This window comes from Solea solea, chromosome 11 (genome assembly GCF_958295425.1).
Source record: "Solea solea chromosome 11, fSolSol10.1, whole genome shotgun sequence".
Lineage (NCBI taxonomy): Eukaryota > Metazoa > Chordata > Actinopteri > Pleuronectiformes > Soleidae > Solea > Solea solea.
In genome coordinates this window covers 19,835,777-19,859,614 of record NC_081144.1, presented here as the reverse complement: position 1 = coordinate 19,859,614, position 23,838 = coordinate 19,835,777, and the positions used below count along the sequence as shown (strand labels likewise).

General features: G+C 39.7%; 3 protein-coding genes across 10 annotated transcripts; 1 reads left to right on the top strand and 2 right to left on the bottom strand.

Moving 5' to 3' along the window:
• Nucleotides 1–536: 536 nt before the first annotated feature.
• Nucleotides 537–3,033, bottom strand: micos10 (mitochondrial contact site and cristae organizing system subunit 10). 2 transcript variants are annotated; one of them, XM_058644175.1, is made up of 5 exons: nucleotides 2,949–3,033; nucleotides 2,683–2,827; nucleotides 1,721–1,768; nucleotides 846–952; nucleotides 537–733 (listed from the first exon to the last, which is right to left on the bottom strand). In XM_058644175.1, the coding sequence occupies exons 2-5, from the start codon at nucleotides 2,753–2,755 to the stop codon at nucleotides 725–727; spliced, it is 237 nt and encodes a 78-aa protein (XP_058500158.1). In that variant the 5' UTR covers nucleotides 2,756–2,827; nucleotides 2,949–3,033; the 3' UTR covers nucleotides 537–724. The 2 variants fall into 2 exon arrangements, with proteins under 2 accessions (XP_058500158.1, XP_058500159.1); XM_058644176.1 differs by lacking the exon at nucleotides 2,949–3,033 and having other exon boundaries at nucleotides 2,683–2,910.
• An 846-nt stretch (nucleotides 3,034–3,879) lies between these two features.
• Nucleotides 3,880–9,466, bottom strand: sike1 (suppressor of IKBKE 1). Its single transcript, XM_058644173.1, has 6 exons — nucleotides 9,373–9,466; nucleotides 6,488–6,660; nucleotides 5,783–5,888; nucleotides 5,566–5,708; nucleotides 5,338–5,451; nucleotides 3,880–4,883 (listed from the first exon to the last, which is right to left on the bottom strand). Exons 2-6 carry the CDS (start codon nucleotides 6,644–6,646, stop codon nucleotides 4,734–4,736), a joined length of 672 nt encoding a protein of 223 aa, XP_058500156.1. The 5' UTR covers nucleotides 6,647–6,660; nucleotides 9,373–9,466; the 3' UTR covers nucleotides 3,880–4,733.
• Nucleotides 8,850–23,723, top strand: csde1 (cold shock domain containing E1, RNA-binding). 7 transcript variants are annotated; one of them, XM_058644168.1, is made up of 22 exons: nucleotides 8,850–8,956; nucleotides 11,644–12,316; nucleotides 13,617–13,853; nucleotides 15,064–15,252; nucleotides 15,860–16,058; nucleotides 16,179–16,288; nucleotides 17,086–17,172; nucleotides 17,323–17,420; nucleotides 17,511–17,592; nucleotides 17,860–17,988; nucleotides 18,178–18,303; nucleotides 18,395–18,610; nucleotides 18,768–18,908; nucleotides 19,022–19,186; nucleotides 20,280–20,387; nucleotides 20,619–20,797; nucleotides 20,915–21,027; nucleotides 21,137–21,256; nucleotides 21,348–21,526; nucleotides 21,643–21,806; nucleotides 21,889–22,021; nucleotides 22,252–23,723. In XM_058644168.1, the coding sequence occupies exons 3-22, from the start codon at nucleotides 13,728–13,730 to the stop codon at nucleotides 22,297–22,299; spliced, it is 2,712 nt and encodes a 903-aa protein (XP_058500151.1). In that variant the 5' UTR covers nucleotides 8,850–8,956; nucleotides 11,644–12,316; nucleotides 13,617–13,727; the 3' UTR covers nucleotides 22,300–23,723. The 7 variants fall into 7 exon arrangements, with proteins under 7 accessions (XP_058500151.1, XP_058500150.1, XP_058500149.1 ...); XM_058644167.1 differs by having other exon boundaries at nucleotides 18,768–18,938; XM_058644166.1 differs by having other exon boundaries at nucleotides 16,179–16,345.
• Nucleotides 23,724–23,838: the final 115 nt, after the last annotated feature.

The window sequence follows — 23,838 nt, the reverse complement described above, 5'->3', positions numbered from 1 at the left end:
ACTCCTTTGTCTAACTCAACAGAACATAATAGTTTGTTCACTTCCTGAGAGTCATACTTGAATACTTCACAGATCTCATCATGAATAGCCTCGAGCCCAGAGCGTTCTTAAAAAGCCTCGTCAAATGCTAAACATACAACGCTTTCATTTCTCATGCCCCCTCATGACTCATCTTCATCACTACAACCAAGTCATCTGTCACATCGGATCAACTGCTGCCAACCTTCTGACCCCCTTTCACCCACACCAAGCCCACCACCTTATGGTGCTGTGTTTGCACTCGTGTGTCCCCACCAACCACCTGCCTGCAACCTGCCTTCCCGTCACATTTCTGGGGAAATTAAAGAAAACACAAAAAATAAAAAACACTCCCACTCATATTCACACTTGACTCCTATTACTGTTTCAAGTGCAGCCATTAGCGCTTAAGCTGTGTACATTTTAATCTGGCTGCTGTAGTAATTCATCAGTTGATTCTGGACAGTTAATTCTTTTTTTCGATATAAATGGTGTCTCAAGAAAAATTAAACGTCACATTTTTGTTGTTCTGATTCCTTTATTAAATAAACACAGACTGTCCTTATCAGGCACATACACAGTCGTACTCGGGATGGACTGATTAACGGGAAATGTGGATTTAAATGTGGAACAGTGCAAATGATCACTCTCCCATTGACAAAACAAATAACGAAAAAAAAATAGACAGTCCCTCGTTGACTTGCAGTTACTGTTCCTGTTAAAGAAAACAGAAATCGGATTACATTATATTATTTTTATTCATAAAGACAAAGACATGAGGTGTTAATTTTTTTTATAAATAAATAAGTCAATCAACAATAACTAACTTTTTCCCTTCTGTGCAGCAGGTAATGTGACCTGAGGTCATTCTGACAGTTGGCATATGCCATGCCAAGTCCCGCTCCTGAGCCGAATGAAATCGGCCACGTGTGCCCTGCAAACGAAGCGAAACAAGGTACTTTACATCTCAACTTTGTCATACACTAAAATACTAAATAATACTAAAATATTCATATCCTAGTCCTTTTTTTGTTCATATCCTCTACATAATTGTATATACTTCTTTTGTGATGGTGTTATTGGTGCACTTCTCAAAACTCAAGTTTTACAAATCATCAGTTAAATATTTGTTTAGTTAGAAACCATTTGACAAATCAAAACACTCCAACGGCTGTTCTAAGAAAAAGCCTTTCTTTCGATGTTTGCAGTAGCAGACACTGTTCAGACCTGGTATTAAAATCTGTCCTGACTGACCTGATCCCAAGAGCACAGTGTGACGCATCCTCTGATCTGAGCACTCAAGCCACATTGAAGTGGTTTGATAGAAAGACAACTCAATTTATAGACTACTTCATCCCATCCATCCATCTTCTACCACTATCCTCGATGAGGGTCGCGGGGGGTGCTGTGCCAATCTCCAAATCACTAAATTAAAAATTGGGGGGCCCTCTTAAATTATATCCCCGTCTTCTCCCCCCTAAACAATGTCTTTATTTTATTTGGATGTGATTCACTCAGATGACTGTACAGATGTGTGAATGGGTGAATAATGCTATATAAATAAATTCTGATTGCATGATTGAATCGTAAAATAATGCTGTGCTCCTGTGATTAGATCTCTCAGGATGGATGTAAATACCAGGTCTGAACGGAGCCCAAGATTGAAGACGCACTGCAGCAGCACTTCACTGGAATTACTTACGTTTAAAGAAGAGAACAGAAAAGACGATCCCTAAACCCAGTCCTGTGCCTAAAACAAAGAGGACAAAGAAGGACATAGATGAGAATGTGATGTATCAAAATAATATTTATTTCTCTGTTTTTACTGTGAGGAAATACTTACTCATTTACATTCACTGTGTGTATTCTGTGTTTCATGTAGCATATATGTAATGCAATACTTTATATTGTTAATTGATGATAAATGAATATTTATTGGTGTTTTGAATAGGCTTACATGAGGAATTAAGCAGTGGCTTATGTGTCACATAACGTTTTAATATCATAGACCAGTGGTTCTCAAACTTTTTATACCATGTACCACCTGAAAACACATTGAGCTCTTTAAGTAATTCCATTATCACAGTAGTGTAAATAGGATGAGCAAAGTCAGCTACAGACTTTTCACAGGAGGCAGATTTATTCCCAATAAGATCATTTGTTCTCTCATCATCCTCACATGTACTTCACACACTGGTATAGTCACATTAGATGAAGATGGAGCAAAGGATAAGGTGACTAATAATCACTATTTCATTTTGTTGTAGAACAGTATTTCCGATTTTCCTCCAAGTATCACCAGAGGAAGCTCGCGTGTACCAGTTTAAGAATCATGGGTGTAGCAGACGTTTGACTTGGCAAGAGATCGTATGTTTTCTGAATGGCCTGTAGATCTTTGCAATAACAACGTCTAGGAAGCGCTAAAACAAAGCACCAGTATTAATTTTTTTTATTATTTCTATTTTCAACCATCATTTCAAATTTAAAAAGTCAAGATATCTCGCTATCCATTCAGTTGCCCTTTGCGAGCCCTTTGTAGCTAGCTAGTTAGCCTCTCGCTCACTCAATGACAGCTGTGGATTACAGTCAAAACCGCTGATGTGTTTTTAATTTATTCAGGGAAATAACAGTGTCGCTACAGGAGGGAGACTCTGGGATATTTACCGAGTTTGATGGCACCGTCTGCGAGGCACCGGTCCCACTTTTTCCCCAGCTCCTTTTCAGACATGCTGAACATTAGCTTGCGTCAGGCTAGAGATGTCAAGCTGGTGCTGCCTTCACGTACTGTCGGAGATGTTAAAAACTAGAACTACAATATTGGAATAGAAAATCAGAACTCAGAGACGGTTTACATTTATGAGTTATAAATTATGATGCCAGTTTAAAAGTCGAGTTGGCGTTGGTGATAAAATCAACTTGACACAACTCACCAAAATACCATTAAGGTCTGTTCATCCCTCGACACTGGAACGCAGCAATAATAACCTGTCTCACAATCTCGCGATACGTTGCCCAAGCAATGTGGTTCAACGACGCCATCTTGCGGTAAAAGTGCACAAAGTAATAGGTCTACAAATACACTCAACGGTCACTTTATTAGTTACATCTCGTCAGCTGCCTGTTATAACAAGTATCGAATAATCATCTAATTACATGCCAGCAGTAACTCTATGCATTTAGGCATGTAGACATGGTCAAGACGACCTGCTGAAGTTCAACCTCAGTATCAGAATGGTACAGAACAATAATTAAAGTGAATTCAAATGTGACATGGTAGTTGCTGCCTGACAGGCTGGTGTGAATATTTCAACAACTTCTTACCTACTGGGATTTTCAAATAAAAACATATCCAGTGTATGCAGAGAATTACCCCCCAAAAAACAGGCAATATCCAGTGAGCAGGAGCTCCTTGATGCCAGAGGACAATGGACAATGACCGGACTGGTTCAAGGTGATAGAAATCCAACAATAACTCAAGTAACCTGTTGTAACGACCACATATCCAGAAGACCATCTCTGAAGGCAAGGTATGTCAAAACTTGAGGCAGATGGTCTACAGGTCACTTTATTAGGTACACATAATGTCTTAAGAAAAGAGGCCTGGGGCAGTGTGTATTGAGTCAGATGAAAACTATCCAAAAACACATTTTATTTAACCTTAAAACGTTTCACATCCTCTCTCAGCCAGCCCATGGCCAAGAGAAAAGGAATTGGGCTCCCAGTCACTGGTTCAATCCCGGGACAGGCCAAGGGCTGGGGTGCCCCTGAGCACCCAATCCCGCATTGCTCATGCTAAAATGACTAATTCTAAGATTTGTCAGCTACAAATTCCAGCTGCTCATCACAGACGCAAAACCGTATTTTTCTACAAATTTATTTTTTGTTTTTGAGTGAAATTTTGTTTGACACAAATTAGTACACTGTCACAAAGTGCAACACCATGTTCACCTTAATAACACTGATTTCCTGAGATGACAATATACAATTTCTTTGATAGCATACAGTGTGCAAACATTTAATATTCATTCAACAGAATGCTGGCATATTTTTGAAATTGTTACCATTAAATAAAAATGTACCACCAGCTGGAACATTTGAATATGCTGCATCCAAATCTGATGACTAGAAAAAGGAGCTTTGAACACACAAAGTACTAAACATGGAAATTATGTTACATATGAATCCTACAAACAGTCTGACAAATGTTTCAAACACTCACATAGAAATGACCCACCGTCACTACTCAGCAGGCAAACTGTGCAAAACAGCCAAAAGTCATTATGTTGGCAAAGGGATTATCATGCACAACATCTTACAATGGTGTAATGCACAAGTTGATTTCATGGTGGACATACTGAATGAAGCCATAGCATGTAAGATTTTTTACACATTGTGAGTGTGAGTGAACAGCAAAGGGGCAACAGAGAGGTAGAGACACTGTAATTGACAAGTAAATCTGTCTTTGGCAAAAAAAACATAAATCCCCTTTGCTTTAACAATTTGTAGTACATGTGTATTTATACATATGAGCATTGTACCTATTTAAACAGCTACCAGATATACCCACAGGTAAATGCTAAGTTTAAGTGGCCATCGCTACGAAACAGACGCTATGGTCTGACAGCATCTCATCTTTAGAAAAGAAAAATAGAATGTGGTAAATACAGTTGAAGAGATCATCAACCCTGTCTCCTGGTCCTGAATGACATGTTTCCCTATTCACTGTCCACACTGAAGCTGTTCTGGTCACTCTTTGGTTGCTGGTGTTCTGATGCTACTGTTGCTGGCTGGTCAGTTTCTTCTCTTGCTGTCTTCACAGAGCCCTTGCTGATGGCCAGGAGGTCTCGCAACTCCTTATTCTCAATCTGAAAATCACAGGAAAGTGGTGATTGTGTACAGAAAGAAATAACCAATTTGCAACAGAAATGTTATAAATATTAAAAAAGTATCAGGCAGGAGTTTAAAATAAACCACAACAGTGACAATTACTGCCAGAGACAGTGTCTCAGTTTTACTGTATGATATGTAAAATGCTTTTAATTATCACTGGAAAAACCAATAAATGTGCATAATGCAATTCACATTTAAGACACTACATAATTATCACAACTACTTTTGGAGTTCTGATTATTGATAATTTAATATCCTTTTTTTTGTCTGTTGGTATGACATCAGAAAACCCTGATAAATGAAACACTGAACAGTCATATTCCTATCGCTGTTCAGGTGAACAAACTCAGCTGATAGCATAAAAGCATGTGAGAAGGGCTACAGTAACGCAGATTCATTCAGTGGAACATCTTCACTTGTTGAACTCACCTCGAGTTGAGCAAGCCTCTCCCGAACAGAGCAGTAGTGCTGATCGTCCACTTGCACTGCTCTTCTCATCACCTGGCCCATCTCACATATTCGCTCCAACTGGTTCTGCACTTCCTGGACAATTTAGAATGCAAGGAAATTCCCCAAATCAGTGCATATTTAACTGTACATTTAACACTGTTTAACCCTTTCTGTGAATGACACAGCACATGCAGACAGCCAGTGTACCTTTGCATGGTCCTCATGGAGGCTAAGTACAGGTTTAGTGTCCAGCTCCTTCCTCGCCATCATTAACTGAAGCATCTGCCTGCGGTATCGACCCATGATCAACTCGAGTGCGTACTGGTGTTCTTCGAGGGACAGCCATAGTTCTGCAGGGACAGACATATATAAAAAAACAACTATACAACCAACAGCATGTGTGAGTGAGTGGGTTTATTTTCACCTTTATTCTCCTGCTGTAGCTCCTTGATTTGAGTATTTTCCTGAGTCAGAAGGACATGTGGCTTGTACTTGGTCAGCTCCTGAATCTCCAAAGTGTCTTCTGTGTGCTGAGGGGAGAAAGCAGTAAAGAGAGGGTAATACATTGAGACCTGCTTCCCTGTTTTAATAATGCATCAGTTTCATAAAAACATCAAGAAATATTAAATTAATGAAACACATCATTAAATAACTTAATTGTCAAATACATTTCTAGTAGCATTCATGAAGCCAATTGATTTAATCAGCTAATGGCCAAAATCAACAGGACAGATTTATTGGTCTGCCTATAATGATTATTCAAATCAAAAGTACTGAAACCAACTCAGACAATTAGTGTCTTTGTCATCATCTAGAGACATTAGCTCGGGATTTGAAAGATAGAATGAGCTATTTTAAGACAAATGATTGTGATGTCTGGATGGACAAAGACTGCCATGTGTGTACAATTCCACAAAAATATTTAGATGCTGTGTATTTAACCAAGCTTTACTCAAACTAGAGCCAAGTTAGACCCCAGCTCAGTCCGTCCTCAGTCAGTTATTACACTAGTGCGTGCATGTTATTGAGCATTAAACGTCCGTGAATATGAATGAAACCCCTAAGTTAGTGTGTTGAATAAAGCTGCAAGCAGGACAAATGTGTGTAATATTGAAATGGGCGTCCTCACCTTGTCTGGAAGGGCATTCCCGACCTCTTTCATGCCCTGCACTCTCTGGCTGAGGGCCCCGGACTGCTCGATCAGCCCCTCCGCAGCCGTGTCGTGCTCCTTCAGCCTCTCGAGAAGAGTCCGAGCATCGCCCAACACTTTTTCCAAAGTGCAGGCCATTTACTGGAAACTGTCTAGAAAATGGGAATTTGCTAACTATCCCGAATGTAAACAAGCTTAGCTTTTACGCTGCCAAGCCTGAAATAGCCGAGGCAACTCGAGTAACTTCACAATAACGTGTGCATAACAATGTGGTCCTTTGAAATTACTTTTCGGGAGAAAAACATCAACAAATAAAAGTTGTTCAGACACATGAAAATTACCACTTAAGTATTGACAGGCCTATCGTTTCCGTACGAGACTAGAGTCTAAAGGATGACATCACTTCCTGGTTTCTCTTCCGATTCATGACTGCCACCTACTGTGTTGGTGTCATACTGCATCCACGGTTGGAGTGTGGAACGAAGTTTGTTGGGGACTTTTATTTTATTTATAAAAACTTTTATTTTGAAATTCTCGCACATTCTTACTGAATACTTGCTTCCCCCTGCCTCAAAGAAACTAAATCAATCCATCCATCATGAATATGGTTTCTTTAAAGGTTTGCATGTCCAGCAGATGGCAGCATTGCGCCACAAATTGTAAGGCCGTGAAAAGCCAGAACTAAAAAAATAAAGCGTGTGAATGACTGCTCAAGACTAGAAAAGCGCTATATACAGACCATAATATCAACTCTTCTTCTGATTTTATTTGGTAGTGATGGGTAACAAAAATAGTTAGAGGAAATGTATTGGAGTAAAAGTTAAAGTTGCTAGAAAAAAAGTACAGTACAGATAGGTGAATTTTGTACTTAAGTACAGTAACAATGTGTTTGTACTTGTTACATTACAACACTGATTTATTCAATATTTAAAAAAACACAAGTATATGTGTGTGGTTCACCTTCACACACCAAATCTGCTTTGCTTTGTTTCGTAAAATGTGTTCACACTGCTCACTGCATGTGTGTGTGTCAGATCTTTGATCAGTCATTTTACTACATTACAGTCATTTATTGTAATCGTTTATTACATTTCAGAGTTACAATTTCTGATATCATTTTCACTTTGGTCCACTTTCATTTGTAAATTAATACATTTGTTGTGTGTGTGTGTGTGTGTGGGGGGGGGGGGTTATATTCAATGTCATTTCATTTATGAAGCTTTTTATCTTTTTACACAAAAGGCAGATTCAAGATTAGAAAAACAAAAAAGATACTAAGCAGAAACATCAGAAACAAAACCGCATAAAAGAAGTGTATTAACTAAAAATTGCTGACAACTATATGAAATATGTTTTATATATCTATATGAAAATATATCTATATGAATATATATTTTGGCTGCTTGGGTCAATGTTTGGTAACTTGAAAGATTTTTATAGGTCTCATTGGCGCTTCATTTATCAAATATAAACCTCATGAATGAAACAAGCAATTCTAAGGCAGCTTCAAACAATGTTTGGTGACTCAAGTACGTTATTGGTTTCATTGGCCCTTTACAGGAATTTCAACAGATAAAGGGAAGGGTGGGAGTTAGAGTCTATAAAATATAGTCCTTTATATTATAGTCATTTTGAGGTACAAAAATACTATAATGTGTCAAATATAACCCTCAAGCATGAAATCAAGAAACAATATTTTTGTTGCAAAGTAGGGTCTGCAATTATTTTTTTGGCGTTTAAAAACACATTTTATTAAATGTAAATTCTTAGAGGTATCTTAGTCAGTGGCATGCACAGACATATGGAAGAGCAGGGGCAAAAATTAAAAGGGCAAAAATGTCCCACATCCTCACACAGATCTACAGGGATATTTCTATCAGATGGGCATTTTCTATACAGGCACACTTTTTGATTGGAAGGGCACACTAGAAAGGGGAAATTTTTTAATTTATAGTTTGCTTCACAGGCCACATATGAATGGCAGCCAGTTTGGCACTTTCTCATGTTTTTACCACTCTAAATAGGACCTAACACACAAGAGATGTTCAATTTTTAGACTGGATGTTTACTGGAGCCAGCAGAGCAGACCCCACGTTGCAAAATGTGGACTGAGGAACTCAACTAATGAAAAGAGTAGCCACTGTAGGAAATGAGAGTGAGAGCTACGCGTTGACGTTTAAAAACAGACATGCTGATGACTCTGTAGGCTAGATAGCTGCTTCGGATGTCACATAGCAAGTTACTCTGGCCAATTTGATTACTTTTACGCTATTGTACGCCAAATCTCCCGGAGATCATCATTGCCAATAACTGCTCAATAGTGGCCACTCTTGCCTGTAGGCTCTTTGGTGTGTCTATTGAAATATCGCGATAGCCGCCTCCCTAATCACTACGTAATGTGCCGTGCTGCTTCTAGCGGCGCTGGTGACAGTGCTGAAAGCTGTTGGGGTGAGTTTTTATTATTTTTTTCAGTTTTATACTACAATTGAGTCATTTTTTGTTATGTTTTTATAGAATACGTACTTTGTCTCATCTAATGGGACCTTAGAAGAGACTGGTTTGTCCAGCGTTTAGTCACACGCAGAGCCCGGGCCTGGGTGGGGGCAGCCGTGTTTTCACTCGCCATAAATCACCGCACACAAGGACTAAAGAAGTACAGCAGCGTGCTAGCTAACAGTTAGCAACTTAGCTTTGGTGAACGGCCTCGTCACATTGTCGGTGGTATCAATAAGCATCTGCGCATTTTTAACCGTTCTCCAGCACACATGGAAGACAAGTCTTGTGTTGAATATGTGTACCAACCACGCACGAAAGACCTGAGAATCTAACAAAATAAAACACCCACACCCTGAAGTTAATCGCACCTAGCTTCTTTGTTGTCCTGTCCTCGTGCCGTTAGCTTTGACATCGCTGTCTACCCGTTATATGCGTAAAGCGCACACACTCTGGACGTTTACTTTGATCTCGATTAGCTTTGAAGTGAGCGTAACTTGTGTAGCAACTAGCGGTGGTCTCTGCGTCACCTACTTATTGCGGGTTAGTTTATCAGTGTTTGTTATTACGACAGCCGGCGTCTGGAGCAAGTAATGCTTAACAGCAGAAAACATGATTTTAGTCATTTATCACGTGAATGCCGAGTATATCCGGCCACCAAGTAGGTTTTGTAATATATCTCAAGAGTTTTGACTAATGAAGTGTACGCTTTAAGAGAGCCAGACAAACGGTATACGTTTTTTTTTTGACAGGAGCTTGGTCTACTTGTTTTTGAGTGCACGACATGACAAAGGTGTGTGTGTGGGGCTTTGCAATCGGCCTCAAGTCACTACCAAATAATTAAAATATCAGATGTTGTGTTTACTTTGGCCAACTTATGGTGTAATATCATTTTCGCAGTGAGTTATTTTTTATTTAATAAGAGTTGCAAACGCTCCGGGGGTATTGGCTGTTTACGACTTTAGCGTTAGCCACATGCTAACTTCTCGGTTTTTGATCCACACAAGGTCATTGACACGATTACTTCTAAACGTATCCTTTCCCATTTGCGATTTTTTTGGGAGGGACTGGCGTCCAGCGAACTGTTCTGAGTTTGAAAGGTATTTAGACATTAGCTAGCAGGCCTCGATGTGTGTGACGTTTTTCATGGCGCTGTCTGCCGCAACGTGCTGGATCAGGCCACACTCGCAGCCCCAGCTGAGGCTGGCATCTTGCTAGGAAGTCACATGGCTAGTGCTGTCAGGGACCATTGTAGTGGAGCACTTCTTGTTCGTTGTCTTTTTTTCGGCTTCTCTCTTTAGAAGATCCCGTTCAAACATTTGGGGACGGAGATCTTGTCTTGGGGTTATTGTTTCTTTTATAGTATTCTTGTGTTATAAGTGTGGTTCAGCTCTTTCATAACTGTTTATGGTCAGTCGTTGCTGGGGATTTTATTGGGTGGATTGGCCTTTTTCTGTGTCACCCAACGTTGTTTATGTTCATTGTTTGTAACTTTTAACAAACCCCTTGTTGTTGTCAATGTTCTGACTGATGGGGGACCAGGTAGTAAATCTTCTTAATGTCATTCAGATCCATCATGGAAAGCAAAGGGAGAAACAATATGTAACCAACTACAGTGCATAACACACAAATCAATATGACACATTAGTGTGAACCCTGAAACCATTTCTGAGAGACAAGGTGGTCAGTGTGGTACTATTTGCATTACTGGTGTGTAGGAACATTAAGTTCCTAAATACATGTTACTTTAAGTTCTTGGAGTGATATTGTGGAAATGTGCCTTTTGTTTTGGACAGTTTCTAAAAATGTCCTTGTTATACATAATACAAAAATATGGTATTTTCAGGATGAAAAATGCTAAACACAATGCAGTGGACTTTCTTCTTACAAATTTTTGCAGCCCAGTTTAGCAGTCAGTTCATCTTGTGAAAGCTGACTTGTTGGTACCATCACAAGGATGTACAATTTTTTGTACATACAGGCAAATGTTCATCATTGTTGATTTGGAACTGAAGTTAGGCTATGAATACCAAGGATGCACCTGCTACAAGCATTTTTAGAATACAATCACCCTCCAGGAAGCACATGGGAAGAGACATTGCAACAGTTACAGCAGAATAGATATCATGTGTCCTGGGTTGGCTCACCCAGCTTGTTTTCATAGCGTTGTATTTAGGTCAACAACACTCTGCTCTTACCTAATGACGGATCATTTGGTACTGTGTTTCTAACTAAATTTAGCAAAATGTAAACTGGCATAAACATTTGGGTGGTGTGTAATCCTGATCTTTACATTGAACATGGTTTCAGTAATGTGCTGTTATGTGATGCCACTAATATTATGGCTTGAGCTAGAGATATTCACAAGGACTTGTTGATCCACTGCTCTTGCCTCCTAGTCAGCTGCCTGGCATTATAGGCTGGATCCAGAGGCATCTGAGGAAAACCTATTTTTATGCTTGTGTGTCTAGGTCAAAGAATTTAGTGATCTCACAAACCTCATGCCACTACCCCACAATGTTTTCCTGTTATCCATCCCTCCACTTAGCTCAAATAAGTTGTAAAAAATTGTTGTCCACCAACTTGAGGTGAAGTTTCTGTTCTGAGTTTTGCTTAACAAATTGTCTGCCTTTTCTCTACAGTATGAAGTGAAACGGAACTGAATTTTTGTACCATCCGCAACTGCTTCAAGTTCAGATCATAACAAAGAAACTGAAGATAAACCTCCAAAACAAGCAAAGTTGCAACGCCGAAGACACGTGGAGGAAATAGGATCACTTCAAAGGTTCGAAACGCAAGAAGTAACCAAATCCTGTAACGACCAAAGAAGACTCTCATCATCCCAACTGAAACACAGAAGAGAAGCAATCCTACGCCCATGCATATTTTGAGAAGTCAATAACTGATCTGAAACCAGAAGTTTGTGCCTACTCAACAGCTTTGACAAAGCACACGTCCCAACGCTGCTCCTAGCCCTCCTCATCCTCACCACACCTCCGACTCACAGCCGGAGTGTGGAGTGGGCTGCTATCTGCTAGTTTTTCTTCCCCATAGTTTCCCCCACCACACTCTCTTTTCTTTCCCACTGTTTTTTATTGTATTTTTTTCTAAGCAGTGTTATTACACCTGCATTTGCCTTTTTTTTGCGCTAGATTCCCCCTTTTTGCTTTATGCAACCATTTAGAAACGTGTAACGTGTGTGTGTGTGTGTGTATGTGTGTGTGTATGTGTTCAACTGTGTGCATGAAGAGATCTGCAGGAACTGTATAGTCATTGAGATTCAGAGAATTACAAGATCCTGTACAACAAGTAAAGGTGAGTCTTAGTTTTTTCCTACTTTTTTTTTTTTTGCAAACTGTAAATGTTAAGTCACATGATTTTATTTCCCTTCCCAATCTATGCTGTCATTCAGATACTTTAATTACTTTATGGTTTGGTTAATGTTTTGTTTATACATTACTCGGATACAAATGTAAAAAAATGGACTGTGTAATACCCAATCCTGACTGTTTGGTTAGCTGCACTGTTTTCTTTTTTTGGGGGGGGGGGGGGTTCTGGAGCAATTCAGAGTTATCACTGAGCACAATGACAGTTGACTTTGTCCACCCCAGCTTGCTAAAACAGCACTCAGATTTGACAGACACATCCACTGTTTTAATATGGCTTCAACTGAAACGTTTCCATTTTTGTTTTGTCGCAACTTTAATGATTGTATGTGGTGATTTCAAAGGGAAACAGCTGATACATTAAGTGGTTAGAAACAAACCTTGTGCATTCATTGCACTTTACACCTGATTGTACATGTTGCTTTCTGTGCTTGTAAGCATACAAAGTGAAATGGTTGCAACTAATAACATTCGATTCTGTATGTCATTGACCTGTGCGTTGTTTGTTAGGGACAACTCTCCTTGAAGCTTCACATAAGTCAACTACACTGACCTGCCACTGCCTCCAAACAGTTCAACTTATTGAGTTTAGTTTAAGTAACAAGTTGATTGCCTTTCCTCCCTCAGCCCCCACCTTTTTCTACTCGTTTTTGACGTCGTATCCTCCCTATTTTGTTTTTTTTCCTCCCTGGGGCATAATAGCCAACAGTTATGACCCCATTCAGACCTGGTATTAACATCCACCCTGAGTGACATGATTTCATGCAGACAGTGCTAAGTACAGGTCTAAGTGGATCTGATCACTCAGGAGGGCTTTTTTTTTTTTCAACACATGTAGCCCATATTCCTGACTCTTTGTCTCTCAAGCGCTCAAGCATATACAGACGAACACATGTATATGAACTCATCAATCACACATCTGTGTAGTTGGACTCGTTTTAAAAAATGTCCTTTGTTCCTTTAAACCAAAATGATGACGATGTGCGTTTGCATACAGCCAGCGGATGTGAGACCTGTCACAAGTGGTCTCAGGAGATGCATTTGGGTTGCAATTTAATGCCAGGTGTAAACGGTTGTATTTGATGCTATTCACTTTTAATCCGCTCTCTCAGGACTGATGTTAATGCAAGGTCTGAAGAGGGTCCATTTTCCTTTGTTTGTGACACCTGGCACACTGGCTGACCTATTTGCCTTACCCATTATGTTTGTTCCTCTCTTCACCCTTGCAGACATCCAGCGGTGTATCATTGGGTGGTTAGATAAAAATAGTACATAACAGTTAAGCAAAAAAAAAAAAAGTAATAAGTTCAGCAAGTGCTCAAGCGAGTTTATGGGAAAATATGGGCAGCCCCTGGAAAGGCTTTGTTGAGTTTACCTTGCCTGCGTCACCACCCACCGCGTTTGTTAGCGCTGACCTGAGCAGCACCTCCCCTGTCGGACTCAGCCTGTCGCCATATGGCCGATCTGTAAGTTTCACCTTCCCATCTCTTTTTCTACGTGCCCCACCCCATCAAACACCCATCCAACCACCTTGCCCTGCATCTCTCTGCTGTGAATGGCCTAACTTTCATCCTTTTTTCGGCTCCCGAGACTAGCCTCTACTCAGTTACATTGTGGCAGGGTGAGGGGTGTTCTGACTATAGACAGAAATCAGGTACTTTTTACCATTTCTGTTGAGTGTTTTTTTTTTTTTCCCTCTACCTGTAGGAAGGTCATGACATTTACTGTTCTACACTCAAAATCATAGCAACTCGCGACAACAGTTGGTCCCATGGAATACCTGACTAATACCGTTCAGATTGGTAGCCACCAATTGGAACTTAACTAAACTCCATTATGTTCTTTTTGACAAACATTTTTTTTATCTGGACATTTGAGAGTAGTCACAGCAAGCAATTTACATGTAAAGACGTGTTGCCTGTGTATTCAGGTCAAATATCCATTAATACTTTTTTAATTTAATATCAATAAAATATTTCAAGGTTGAAAGACCTGCAAATGTACTATTTCTTAACAGTAGATTGTTGTCCTAGTATAGGGCCTAACAGAAGAGGCTGTTCTGGGACCCTTGTCATAACCCATAACTCATCACCAACTCGACTATCCACTGTTAGATGTACTGCTTATGACCTGTCATTTACATTTTCTGATTCTTCATTTTCTGTAGTTTTGTTTTTACACAACCTTAAGTAAGATTTGAGACACTCCACTCTAACCACGTCACCTTAACCAGCTGTGTAAGATGTTAGTTTGTGAGTTCTCTGAGGAGTCGTATTGTTTTTAATGACTTTCAGTTTTTGATTAAGTCTGTGACGTGAGATTATCTATATAGTGTATCCATTGTTTTGAAGGGTCCTCACTTTGTGGCTTGGTATTTTGGTGTCTGGATTTCTAATTGAGTTTGATTATTGGTTGTAGTTGTGATGAATGAAATCAATGGCATTGAAGCAGTCTTCGTATAGTAGCATACTATGTTGCTGGGCCCTCAACATTTGTGTATTGGCAAACAATTGAAGGACATGTCAGATCAGCAAGGAGGAGTAGATGATGCAGTATTTTATACTTGCTTGCTAACTGGTTTTGGAAAATTACAACACAACCCCTTGTGATAATGGTATGGTAAGACTATCATTGAATGCTGTGCTCCCAGTGAAAGCTATTGCCTCCTCCCAACAGCATATTCAAGCCCTATCCCCAGTGTCAGAAATGGAAAGAGGCTCCTCTGAACCTCCAGTGGCTCGCAACACTGGCTCTGCCCCATCTACTTCCTCTGGTCCCATACCTATCCCCCGCTCCTCCTCTGTCTCTTACCATCCCCATCCAGGAAGTAAAAAGCACAAGCGGACTCCCTTGTATCAGAGATCTGTAAGCGGGCATGATCAGTTGTGCCCACACTGACTTAAAGGCCCTGTTGATAACATTTGTGTCGTGTGATTCTCGCTAACAGCATGGTCTGTAGTTGTGTGAAAGTTGAACCAGGTTATAGTTACTGGTATTGTATTACCAATTGTTGATTGGTTGGTAGAGGGAGGTAGACAGATTTTGAACATGTGTGTCCAACCAGAATTGCATGACATTTCAGTGCTTAGATGACTTTGTAATAAGGTCAGTTGACAAATTGATTGTATTGTAGTTTTTTTTGCATGAAAAACTTGGGAAACCAGAGGTTTTACTGTCTGGAAAAACAATTTTGGCAGTAATTAATTGTATAAATTATCCTTAAATTCTTAGGACTCTTAAGAGTGTGTGTTCCCCTCTGTTAATGGCTAGATGGCCCCTGAAATTAATTGTAGCTTTAATTTTTATTTTTTTTCCCTCCCCATGTGCTTTGAAATGTGCCTTACCTGCATGTTGTTGTTTTCTCTTTTTTAACCCCCCTAGTTTGTTTTTAAGGTTTGCATCATACTTGGTGTTTGCATTGTGTTCATCTGCTACGAAATGCATGTCAACACTTGCTTCTTTTCTTCCTTAGATGAGTTTTGACCCTGGCATGCTCCATAACAATGGGCACACTGCTTACGCAAATGGCACAGGACCTGGCATTAGAGAGACTGGTGTGGTGGAGAAGCTTCTGACTTCCTATGGGTTCATCCAGTGCTCTGAACGTCAGGATCGTCTCTTCTTCCACTGTTCTCAGTTCAATGGCAACCTGCAGGAGCTTAAAATAGGAGGTGAGAGGCTTCCCTTCACTTATGACTCAGGCTTCACTTATTTTAAAGAAAATTACATCAGTGACATCACTGAAATGTGTGCTTTACGTGTTTTTTGTTCTTCTGCTTCTCTCCTTTCAGATGATGTGGAATTTGAGGTATCCTCTGACAGGCGCACTGGCAAGCCCATAGCAGTGAAGCTGCTAAAGATAAAGCCAGAGGTGCTGCCAGAGGAGCGCATCTCGGGCCAGGTGGGGCCAGACCTGCACGCCTATCCCTTTACTGTGCTGCATGGTTATATTCATCCAGTTAAGGAACACCATTTTATTTTTGGTTCTGTCCTTGTCTGTCAACTTAATAGTTATATGGCCCACTGTGATTTTTGGGCAGGGGATTCTGTTTGAAATTCACTGTAAAGTGTAATCCTCCTCAATGCCCACATCCAAAATGTGATATATGTATTTTAGCTGAACTTATTGAATGCCTCAACAGAATTACCTCTGTAATACGGAGGGGTCTATTCTATATAATTTGAACTAGAATAACGCTTTATAGTCCCGTACCTGTAAGGTACGGGACTATAAAGCGTAAATGGGCCTGATTGCTCCATCATTAAGTTGAGCTCAGCAGGGAAGGTTCCACATTGTTATTGCCTATTTCATTCATGTACACTTCATAATAACATATGGTCACCGCTTGACTTAACAAATGCATACTATACATGCAGATCAGTGTGATTCCACAAATAAACACTCATTCATTTACTTGCAAACTAAAGTCAGGTTAACATGTTATAGAATTTAACCCTGTATACAGATTTTAAACTGAAGCATAACCATAAACATGCAGCTTTAATAACCTGTAGTTGATGCTCTCAGTCTGACACTTGAAATACTTGTTGCAGTGACATTTGTTTGTGATACAATTTTTTGTTCATCATTTGTGTGGAGATATTTTAATTAGTTAATGTATTTAGAAGGAATATTCAACCCAAGATTGGCCAGTCACTGTGTCAATGGCTCCTGCTTACAATTTCGTCTTTCTTCAGGTTGTCTCATCAATTCCGGTACACTTGGATGGGAAATCTGCTCCTGGCCAAGTTCCCACTGGTAGTGTTTGCTATGAAAGAAATGGGGTAAGAGGACTGACCCTGACTTGCAACATCCCCAGTCATGCTTTCAATATTTAGGATTTTTCTACTGGAATGTTAATTGATCGATTTTAATTTGATACATTTTTTCCAAATAATTTATCAAAGTTTGACACTAATGTGACTTTTCCACAGGAAGTGTTCTACCTTACCTACTCTCCCGATGATGTGGAGGGTAACATCCACCTGGACACGGGTGATAAAGTCAGCTTTTACATGGAGACCAACAAACAGTAAGACTTCTCACCATGTTTGTATCATATGAATGTTTCCCAGCTTGCACTTGATATTACATTGCATATTTATCCCCTTTTGCATTTCAGTACTGGTGCAGTCAGTGCTCGTAACATTCAGCTTGTGAAGAAAAAGCAAATGAGGTGCCAGGGTGTGGTGTGTGCTACAAAGGTATGGTCCACTTGTATCATCAAAACTTTCTCATTGCTGACAAGAAAACCCCATACACTGCCCATCGCATTTGATTATACCATCTACATTTTTGCAATAGCTGTTAGAAACTAATGGATCTGCTTTTGACATTGTGTTAAGATTCCCTCTGTCATATCTAAATGCTGCCCATTTACATACCACAATGATAAAGAAAAACCCATGAGTAACTTTGGTCACAATATTTGTCATTTACTGAATCTTTTATTTTGATACATGTGCTTTCAGGAGGCCTTTGGCTTCATTGAGAGGGCCGATGTGGTGAAGGAGATCTTCTTTCACTACAGTGAATTCAAGGGTGATCTGGATGCTCTGCAGGCTGGAGATGATGTTGAGTTCACCATCAAGGATAGAAATGTATGTGTTAAGCTTTTCAACTGAACTGTTTTTTTTTTTGTTTTTTTTACAAATAATTGACTAAAGAATGTTCTGAATGTGTGTGTTTTTTTTTTGGTTTTTTTTATGTCAATCTACCCGTGATTTTTTTAAGCACTTATGTATCCTGTGTATCGGACATTATTTAAATGTAATGTTTTTGTTGATTAGGGTAAAGAAGTAGCCACAGATGTGAGGCTTCTCCCACAAGGAACAGTCATCTTTGAGGATATCAGCATTGAGCAGTTTGAAGGCACAGTTGTCAAGGTCATTCCCAAGGTTCCCACCAAAAACCAGGTGTTTTGATTGTTAAATTCTTGTAAATGTGGCAAACGCATTGATAGAAATTCCTACAATATAATCCATTTTGACATATCTGCTTGCCCAGAACGACCCCCTACCAGGTCGCATCAGTGCCCAGATTGGTTTCGCTGACAAGGAACTGCCATTTGGTGAGAAGGACACAAAATCCAAGGTGACGCTTTTGGAGGGTGACCACATACAGTTCAACATCTCCACTGACCGCAGAGACAAACTGGAGAGGGCGACAAACATTGACATCCTCCCCGACACCTTCGACTTCACCAAGGAGAAACGTGAAATGGTGAACATTGCAAAACAGAAGTTATTGTGATTTCCCTGAAGTGGTCTATTATGCAGTATTTAATATAATTTGACAATAAAAAGGAATTGCTGATTAGAAGAGGCATTTGTATTAACTGAAGTGATTACCCATTCATAGCCAACAAAACTCTCTTTAGGGGGTGATAGCAGCTATACGCGATGGCTTTGGCTTCATTAAGTGTGTGGATCGGGATGCAAGGATGTTCTTTCACTTCAGTGAAGTGCTTGAGGAGACCCAACTGCACATCTCAGACGAAGTGGAGTTTACTGTTGTGCCTGTAGGTCCTGTTTATAAGATTTTCACAAAAGTATGTATTATTGTTATTACTTGAGCAGGCACATTCTCACCGTTTGTCAACAACATATAAAGTAAATGTCTTGTCATTGCCAGGACATGCTCTCTGCTCAGAGGAACCATGCTGTGCGCATCAAGAAGCTGCCCAAGGGTTCGGTGTCTTTTCATACTCAGTCTGAGCAGCGCTTCATGGGTGTGGTGGAGAAAGAAGTTATTGGGCTCACGAACAAGAATGCCAGTCCCACCAAGGGCAAGGAGAAGGTACCACACTGTACACAATTATAACAAACATAGCCACAACTACTACTACTACTACTACATATATATCCTGGTTGGTTTGGCCCAACCTACTTCTTCAACCCCTTTACCTATTTTATTTTTTTAAGTTCTAATTTTCCTCTTTGCTTTCTCTTCCGTTGACCACTTCCTGTTCATGTCCTTTGTTGCTTAGAAAAAAGACAAGGTAGGACTGAGACCTTCTGCATGAAACCACATGATGTCTCTCACTTGTCAAATAATGCTTGTATTTTAGGCAAACTTTACAAATGTATACCAATGGTTGGTATCTTTCATTAACATTCATTGGAAGCAATAACTTAAGGCAGCAATTTAGTGTAGGAATACTGTTTTGTAAGTGATGGTGATGAGCTTTGCTGTCTAATCTGTGTTCGTCTCTCATTTTTCAAGGGTAAAGTTATAGAGAAGGTTGGTCTTTGTGGTTTCTGGTCAACTGATCGCATGGTGTTTGATCACCATTTAACCCTTAACATGGAATCAAACATCATATCAGTAATTCATTAAGCTAGAAGGCTGTACAATTAGTGATAAAACACCAATCCTGATGTCTAGAATGGTTTTTGGGAACAGTCTGAACAAACATTAAACCACACAGACTGTGCAAAACAAATACTCCAATCATATGGTCCGTGATGTCGGCAAACTGACTACTCTCATTGGTTCACGTGATTACTTTGAATAATTGAGAATGACTCAATAGTGCATATTACTGGACTCTTCCCAATAGTTGAAACTTACAGCAGTGATTGGTAATAATGTAGCATTGCACAGTAGGCTGTAACTCGAGAGTTGTTGCACTAGACTAGGCTAATGCTAACCATCTGTGCTGCTACAGAGTGATGCACTGCACACACTGGTGCCATTCATGCTTGTGTAGGTTATTCACACCATCATCTAATACCCTCCATTCTTAAAATTCTTCTCGGTCATTTTAGACTGGTAGCTAAAACCCATTTCTTAAAAAAATGGATCTATTGTTGACAAGAGCTTTGGATCAAACACCAGTAATGCTGAGATAGTCATGTTTTATTTGATTTGTTTCTGGGTTGTTTTACAGGAATCCGAGGAAGGAGTGATTACATATGAAGACTGCGGCGTGAAGCTCACTGTGTCGTACCATTCTAAGGATCTAGAGGGAGGAACTCAACCACAGGCTGGAGACAAGGTATGTACTTTGTGACGCTATACCTCTTCAAATCAAATAAACTATAAAATGTCAACTTAATGTGAACTGCTTACTCAAAGCACTTCCAAATTGAAATATTTCATTTCAGTGACTCACTATTAGGTCAGCACCTCAAGCGGGCACTAAACATTACTCACCTTATGTGGTTGTGTTTGCAGTGGTGATTGTTTGTGTCAATGCCATGTTAGATGTTCGGCGTTTGTCCTCTAGGTGGAGTTCTCGATCAGCGAAGTGAAGCGAACAGGCCTACAAAGTGCAGTCTCCATCAGGGTCCTTAACCGCAATGCCTCCAATGCCAAGAGACTGCATGGATTTGTTGCCACCCTGAAGGACAACTTTGGCTTCATCGAGACGGCAAATCATGACCAAGAAATCTTTTTTCACTACAGGTAGAGGTTGAAATACCCAGATGCATTTCAACTGATTCATTCATCACTGTATCATACCTCAGTTTTCTTAATTTTATGATATTTCTAAGCACAATTTTATGTTTGCTTTTTCTTCAGTGAAATGTGTGGAGACTTAGATAGCTTGGAGCTGGGTGACACAGTGGAGTACACTCTTTCTAAGGGGAAAGGAAACAAAGTCAGTGCTGAAAAGGTTACTAAAGTGGCTGCAGGTATGAGAGAATGTAATTTAAACCAGATTTCCTGAAATCAATAAATGACTTGATAACATGACTTAAAGTAACAAAATACATGTGAAATATTTTGTTTCCTCCTTTTTAGTGAATTGCATTGGTGAGGATGTCAGTACAACAGTGATGATGGGGAAAGTCATCCGTCCTTTACGCAGTGTAGACCCCTCCCAGACAGAATACCAAGGGCTTATTGAAGTTGCAGAGGAAGGTTGGTATTATGTTATGATTAGATTTATAGAGAGAATGTTTGAAGTCATTTCCTTGAGAGAGAAAAAAAAAACACTTCTTGATTTCTTTAGGGGGAACAAAAGGCCAGAATTATCCCTTTGGGATCATGGGTATGGCAAACAAGGCCGATTGTCTGCAGAAAGGAGAACTTGTGAAGTACCAGGTCTGTACAGTTGCTCAGACCGGACAGAAGATGGCCTGTAATATCGTCCCTCAACGTAGAGCCTTGGTGGAGTGTGTCAAGGACCAGGTAGTGATCTGTTGTTTATTAAGATTAATTGTTTTGAACACCTGAAATCACAGGACTGGTTATACTGAAGTGAGAGGGGCCACTGAGCTTTAAACTTAATATTTTGTTGTTCCCAGTTTGGCTTCATCACATATGAAGTTGGTGAGAGCAAGAAATTGTTCTTCCATGTAAAAGAAGTGCAAGATGGCCTGGAGCTTCAAACCGGGGATGAGGTGGAGTTCTCGGTTGTCCTTAATCAACGCACAGGAAAATGTAGTGCCTGCAACGTACGCAGAGTCGGGTAGGTGGTTTAAGATTGAATTATTTTGTTTCGGCAGTGATCTGTAATTCATATTGATTACATTATACTCCTAACATTGCAGGGAAGGGCCTAAACAAGTGGCGGTGCCTCGCCCTGACCGTCTGGTGAACAGACTGAAGAGCATCACACTTGACGACGCCAGTGCACCTCGCCTGGTAATTGTAAGACAGCCCCGTGGTCCCGACAATTCAAAGGTACAAATTGAAGTTTTTGCTTGAATGAAATGTGGTCATACACAATATGCAGCCCAGGGGACCAGGCCTTCATTATATGATATGATTTGTCTATTTGGTTATACATTATAAATATGACTGACGGAAGGATGAGGTTTTCCATCCTTTAACCTTCACACATCACTGTATTACTTTGGTTTTGCATTATCGAAAAGCAGCAACCTGATTTAAAAATGTGTCCTCCTGTGCAGGGCTTCAGCGTGGAGCGCAAGACTCGTCAGCCTGGTGTCATCGACTGAGCAATACAGAGCCCGCCTCATGTCCCAAAGGGCAACAGCAGGAGATAAGGGATTTTGATTTGACACATGCTTGTACACACAAATTGCCACACAAAACATGCACACACATACAGTAATCAGCATGTGTAATCTTTGTCCCCATTGAAACCTGCAAGGGAACCTTTCTCATTCCACAGTTCCCTGCATCTCATGTATGATGTACTTGATACAGAGTCCACACTGCTGTCTACATGGGATCTCTAAATGTGTGTGTGTGTGTGTGTGTGTGATGTATACTAGAAGTGATTAGTGTGTAATGGAGGTATTTGTTTCTGAGGGCCTTGTCCCTCTAAATCAGAGTGATGACTGTGTGGCTGTCTGTCCCTATCTTTTCAATCTGCTTTGTCTGGAATTCTGCACCTGTAATCTGAATGAATGAGTGACTGTTGGCATGTCTTTGAGCTTGTGGCCCCTTTTTTTCTCCTTCCTATTTGCTCCTTTGCCCACAGAAACTTAGATGATTACATTTATCAAGTTTCAATTTTCTGTATGCTTTCCTACAAAACATATAAAGCAAAGTTCCCTCCATAAGGAGGATCATATTTCTCATATGTGCAAGCTTAAACTGAGGATTCTTCTCTGCTCGTTTATTTTGAGCAGTTTTTAAAATGCTTTATTGAAGAGCTGAGGTGAAAGCATGTTTTGTGTGATGTATGTGAATGTCAAAGTAGTCAATCTAATGGGATTTACTTTACAAATCTGGAGCCTTTAGATACCTTTTTGGTATTCACATGCTCCACGTAAGCAATTTCCTGGGTGCAGAATTCCCTGCGGCATCTTATATCTGCAGTTCTTTTTATACTATCTTTTTTTTTCTTGCACATATTTTTTTTTTTTTTGCTTTTCTTTTCATTGAGACTCGATCTGCTAATATTGAATTAAAGTAAGAAGGTGCCTAAAACTACAAGTAAAGTGAAATAAAAAAAATAAAAAAAACAAAAAAGATGTATCCTGTTCCCAGCCAACCGCCAAAATATTCAGAACAATCTTAGGGTGGCTGCCTTTTCTAGTAGAAATAATAATATGCATCCCAGACCTGTGGGTTGAATTATACTTTATGTAATGTGTGCTTTTTTTCCTTAGTGGAAGTTAATACTTCAGACATAATAAAAAAAACAAATTTAACTTAAATGAGAAAGGTAAAGTATTAGAAATTCAGTTTGAAAAAAAAAAAAAAAAAGCATTACTATTCAGGATATCGGTTATTCTACTCAAAAGAAAAGGTGGGTGAACTGTTGTGCCTCTGCACATTTGAGTTACAGTCAAAATTGCTTTCAACTTCAGAGATCACTGGGTTTCAGCTGAACCACATACAGAGGTTCTCATGTACTTTTGTTAATGGTCTTGAATGAAACAATTGAATTAAAATTTTATGAAAATCACAAGCTGTTTTCCTCTTTGTTTTCCTCTAGAACAATTTGACTACTGCACATCATAAAGTGGATAAAGCTGTCAAATGCTATGCTGACCAAACTTAATTGTACAAACTGTACTGATGTA